The sequence below is a fragment of the Anneissia japonica genome, unplaced genomic scaffold (genome assembly GCF_011630105.1).
Source record: "Anneissia japonica isolate Jap-2015-1 unplaced genomic scaffold, ASM1163010v1 scaffold287714_len2871179_cov188, whole genome shotgun sequence".
NCBI lineage: Eukaryota > Metazoa > Echinodermata > Crinoidea > Comatulida > Comatulidae > Anneissia > Anneissia japonica.
Window position 1 is genome coordinate 586,760 of NW_022755542.1, and position 6,145 is coordinate 592,904.

The 6,145-nt window shown below is 34.1% G+C and overlaps 1 protein-coding gene across 1 annotated transcript; it reads left to right on the top strand.

Moving 5' to 3' along the window:
* Positions 1-2,649: 2,649 nt before the first annotated feature.
* Positions 2,650-3,060, top strand: LOC117123637 (cellular retinoic acid-binding protein 2-like). The gene has a single exon (XM_033269637.1). It carries the CDS (start codon positions 2,650-2,652, stop codon positions 3,058-3,060), a length of 411 nt encoding a protein of 136 aa, XP_033125528.1.
* The last annotated feature ends 3,085 nt before the right edge of the window (positions 3,061-6,145 follow it).

Sequence of the window (6,145 nt, forward strand, 5' to 3'; positions counted from 1 at the left end):
TGACTCTTTTTATCTTGTCAACCTTCTATATAGGCCTAATATCAATGGTCCAATTATTTTATCCTTATAAAGAGCTCAGTGTATTAGAGTTTTGTAAGAGTTACGGTACTCGCGCGAAGGCGCCCATTTGAATAACCGCCCCTCTTGAATAAGCACCCCTCCTAACGTGAAAATTCCCTTAAGCGCCCCGTTTGATTAAGCACCCCCTCAATAATATCATAAGATTTTCTTTTTAGCAAGTCAATTATCCAATCAATCATGGGACTGTGGTTTTGGCATGATTTGAGCTGCAGAGTGGAATCACATTCTTTTTAGGTCAATATCAAAATGAGGATAACATTTCTGGACAGATGCGAGCTCTGATTCCTGGACAGACAGTATATTTCATCTTCTTACATACGGTATTTGTCTAGGCCTAGTCCAACTCCTCTTTTTCTTTTTCCGACAATTTGCACCTTTAACACATTCCCATCTCATTTCAAGAAAATCTGCAATAATCTTGCCATCCTACTTAACTCAATCGGCCGATGGCCAACAAGCTAACCACTCCAGGTAGGAACAGCAGAATAGCAGATGCAATTAGTGGTGGTGACCACCACTAATTGCATCTGCTATTCTGCTGTTACGTAAATATTCACAACAATTGTCATGAGCCTGTTCTCTGGACATTTATGTTTTCCGCCGCACCACCATTCGTAATGTCCTTATAACCTGTTTTCATTCAAAAAGTCCCTGTATTTAATAAGTTCCCATTAAAGAACCCTCGATTTTCACTCTGTTTTCATAAGCGCCCCTTTTAAATAAGCGGGCACGGTAATTCTAGAAGATTCTATTAAACCAGAATGCAGTTACATTACCTAACAGCAATTCATATGAAATTGAGTCATATTCCTATAACGATCTTAAGTAAAATTGATAGAATCCGATAAGATTTATTCGAGTTATCTCAGCCAATCTCATTATAAGCATATGGCTTATTCTATCTATCATTCATTAAAAGAATTATAGAGATTCACATCCACGCCAGTAAGTAAATAAATTTGAAAGATTTTCTATTCCAGTTATCTTCCAATTCTTATTATCTTATTGTAAATATAATCCATTGAAAATACACAATTAACACTACATATTTCTACCGAGTACTACAGAAATTATATTAATTTGAATAAGACCCTATAGGCATGGTGACTGTTCCCTGCTATAGGATATCTTTCTAATGAATTGTTAAGCCTATATTTTAAGTCTCCCTACATACATGAGATTTGGAGCATGAAAGTCTACAAGGCCGCGCTTCAAAATGCAAAAAAAAAAAAAAAAAACAATCCAAGACTTGTGTATGGCCCTCTATCGGCCTCAACTCTGCTAGTTATCAAACCATCAGTGTTCTATTCAAAAGAATCTTCTCTGAATAATAAATATATTGATGACTTTATATCCATAGGCGCTCATTAATACCGCTGCAGACAAGAATCCTACGATTGTTATTAGTACTGTGTATACGATTAAAAAATAAGAACCTTTTTGAAGAGCTGCCAACCTTAACTACTGACCAATCAGAAAAGGCCAGTGCACGCACGCCCATATACGAAGAAAAATAATATAACACGTACCGGTATAATAATACAGTGACTAAATAAAATCCCTAATACGTTTGTTAATCTTTTAAAATTGTCATTTTTGTGCTACAATGTGAAGAGGCTGTTGGAGTGCTCTTAGGCCTATTATATATTTGGATTGTGTGGGTGAGGGATGGAAGATTAAGAGTCAATGTCGGCATGATCAACCTCTTATTGCCAGCAAATTTAATGTTAAAAATAATGATTTAGACTCGAGTAATTAGTTTTATCAAGTTGCATAATATTACTATGACAATGATCTGTCTCAAAAATGCATTTTTTTTTTTAATATAAAGTTTTGCTGTAACTTAATGTAAGAGTGTTTAAGTACCCATCCCCCGTGTGATTCACACTCCAGTGACGTGTGCATAATCATCTATTAATTCCAAAGCTTTTACCAATGATTAGTTACGATAGTTTTCTCATGGTTCCAGAGAAAAAAGTCGAACAGCATTGCATATTTGGAAATATGCGTGTAAAATAATGATGACTAATATGTAATACGAAGTCTAGGTGCCTAGGCTAACAAAGCAACGAAAGTACAGTACATCGCAATATCGCTGGAAGGCAAGTGACGTAAGCTCCCCAGGCAAAAAGTGCAGGAGCTGAGTCGGGAAACGGTGAATGTTATTCAATTGGCGGTAATTAATATCAGAAGAAAGCATTGTTACAACAACATTCGGCAGCCGTGCAAATGGGAATGGCGGGCGTCGCAAATTGCCTTTGTCATAATAAGAATGATTCTAGAGATTGTGAAATCAATAATTCACATAAGGCTCCTGTAAATGAATCATGTGGATTTGGATAGAGATTTTTACGTAGATTACGTTTTCCTTACCCTTCATTGAAAAGCACGCAATCACAGCTTAGCAGCTCACACCCAACCCACACTGCCGAGGACTTTAGTCGGATGTAGCGGGTAGCGTCCCGACAAGTTTATTATTTCTTTATCAAGTTGGGCGACTTAGAATTCGTTCGTTTTAAACATTATTCCATTCGGTGAATGTACACTTTCAATCGTTCCGAAAAAAAAATGGCAGTAAACTTCACTGGAAAATATAAGCTTTGTAAAAGTGACAACTTCGAAGAGTATATGCTGAAGATGGGTGTTAGTGAGAACGTCCGAAAAACGGCCGTGATAATGTCTCCAACGTGTGACATTCAACAATTTGGCGACAACTTCGTAATTAGAATGAATGTGCCGGTGCTGGGAGTCCATGAGCAGAAGTTCTCTGTTGGAAAACCTTTTAATGATATTTCACCAACTTGCGAGAAAAGAGTTGTAATCGTGAGATGGATGGGTGACAAGTTGGTATTCGAAGACGTCGATGAAAATGAGAATAAACCTCATCGTGTCATAAGAGAACTTATGGATAGCGGTGATATGATTGTGAAATGCATAAAGGATGAGGTTGTTTGTACGCGTATTTTTAAAAGAATTTGAAATAAAGAGGAAGCATTGGTACGTCTTTATAAAATCGTAAAGCACAGCTATAAACAACTTAATGATATTGCGCGGTGACATTCAAATTGTTTTGTTCAAAAATAGACTTTAAAAATTTACGCGCTTACAGAACATTGGCTTGTTAGACTATTGGTTATCAATTTTATCTGAATAGAAAGAGAGAAAACAATTTACTGAAAGTTTTGAAAAAACCCACTTCATTTTTATTTGCAAGGCTATACCGTATAACGTTACTTCAACAAACATCTGAAGACTAATTGGTGAAACTAGAAATTCGTATACAAAAGAAACAAACACAATAATAACAGGATGAAATTAATAACGGGAATTGGAAGAAAAACAATTAAATTCGTTGTCATTTAAAAATACCAATATTTTGACACAATGTATTTCGTGACTGAGCAATCTATTGTACATGTATTTACACGCACATTAGTAAGCAATATCTCTTTTTGGTTTGTAACAATTAACGTTGCTTTGGCCTTCGTATCAAACTAATATTCGATTCGCCATTATTTGAGAAAAGAAACAATATATAGTATTATATATTTATTTCTGGGCGTGAGATGACGATTGAAAACTGTTATGATTTGAGAATACACTGGAATTTCAAATTATAAATTTTCAGATCAGAGATACGTCTTTATCTCCTCGTTAATAATATGCATGATGTGGAAACCAAATTGGTCGGTTTTATGGATCTTATCTCTCAACAACGTTAATTTACCTGGCGTCATCGCACTTCTAGCTCCGCATTATCGTTCTAATATCGCCTCCAACGTCCTTAAAACGTGACGCGTTTCGAATTTTGTTTCATCCTCGTTATAGCTTGGCCTAGTTGAAATAGTTGAACAGGAAATGAATGTAGGGTGGTAATGTCGACAATATTAACCAACAATATTGCTAATGGCAAAATCCCAAGTAATTTGACCTGGACGAAAAATAGGCCTACCATGAATCGGAAATTTCCATTTATGTAGTTAACATATTGATACATCTTTTGGCTTTTATATAAAAAATGACTATTTCTTCGAAAATTGCTACGCACTTTCTGCACTTTTAATAACAAATAACTGTCTCAGTTTTGACATACGCATCTTCTCTACTTTTCCCCTTCAAAATAAAGTAAATTTTCATTATGTAAATATGTGGTCTGGTAATTGAATTAAACATTACTGTATTGTATATTTTTTGCTTATAAGGAAACCAATTTTCACGACTCTTTGAAAACATATAGGTCTGTTGTTAACCCAAATGTGGTTATTAATACTAATTATTGAATTTTAATTGCAAAGCAAACTATCTTCGTAATCGTTTTCTGTTAGTTACTGTAATTTATGGTGAATAAATAACAATGCTATATATCCTGATTCGTGTATTTGCTCTAATTGCAAATCGTATCTTTTAAAGATAAGAGATTCTGTGAAATCTGATTGGTCTAAATGGACCTTTCTGAAGTGTCAATCAAACATAACATCTGACCAATCAGAACTTATTAATAGCCAGGAATACGCACCAACAAACCCACATCGTTTTGTGGGACCTTAGCAACGATATCCAAGGGGCGAGGCTTAGCAGGAAGTGTCCATTACTGACATATTTTAGATGTGAAAGCACAAATGTTTTATATTATTATATTGCTTGCTAATTTGAATAATCTATATAATTATCCTCCATATTAATCAGATGGTGAATAGTTGATTCAATTATTTATATATCTATTAATCCATTGATTGATTGATATGTTGATTGATAATAACTTTCCCAGAAACCACAGGCAACCATAAATAAACTACAAATAACTAATAACTTTATGAAATAAATTTTTTTTTTAAATTACTTTAAAACTGAAGAAATTTTACTACAAATGATATGTACAGGTATATTATAAATTTCTCTTAGGACCAAATGGAAATAGGTTTACAGAATAAACAATCGACAACAACACTTTAAAACTTACATATTTTATTCTACGAGTTTCATCACCAACATCTTCAAGTGATTTGTATTATAAATATACAAAAAGGGGAATTGTTACCCCTTTACTGTAAAATTATCGGTAGTTTAGCTATCACAATTTGGGAAGTTAATATATTGATAATTTTATGACAAAAACTTTTTTATTCTCTAAACCATTTATTCACATAGTTATTATATCCAAATGGAAACATTACTTCCAAATTCAATTTCAAGACATTTATACAGTGAACCGTGTTCTTAAATTAAAACTAAATACAATTATATTTAATAATAATAATAATAATAATGTTACTAAAACCTACCTCATGGGGAACTTAGACAATGGAGAAATTAGAAAACAATTAAAAAATCGATGTTAAGGGGAAAATAACATGACGATAAATAACACAAAATATATTCCCCTTAAGTCTGATTTAGAGCCATAATTATAATAATAATAATAATAATAATAATAATAATAATAATAATAATAACAATAATAAATATGCCATCATCATACTGATGGAAAAGTCACATAAAACTCAATATAAGTGGGAGGGAGGTTGGCACAGCGATTGCATTTAAAGTTCTCATTTTTCAGGTCAGGGGTTAGAACACCTAGCACTGGTAGCAGTACATTTCACTTGCATCGAGCCACTTTTACTACATTTCGTCGCTCACATCACAAACTAACACAATTAAATTCAATTGTGTTAGTTCGTGAAATAAAAAAAAGCGCGTCAAAATACGCACTGTTGTCGTTAAGGACTTTTTGTGTGGTAAAGAATACAAAATTGCTTGACAACCAATACGCGCTCGTTTTGACGCGCTACTGTGATTTCACGAACTAACACAATCTACTTTGATTGTGTTAGTTCGTGATGTGAGTGACGATTTGTCTCTCTCCAGCTAGGAGTATAATTGGGCGCCTGGTAGGATGTTTCGGCAATGAGCGTATCAGTCTGTGCGCACTGCAGTATGACTAGGCAAGGCATACTCCCCAGGAAATGACGGATTCAATAACCAGATCTAAAATTAACATCACATGACATTTCACAATCCATTCTTTCTGCATCTTCATTATCAACATATAAGACCTTTCCGG

Coding starts and splice junctions, on each gene's coding strand:
- LOC117123637 (XM_033269637.1), top strand. CDS start 2,650: ATGGCAGTAAACTTCACTGGAAAATATAAGCTTTGTAAAAGTGACAAC.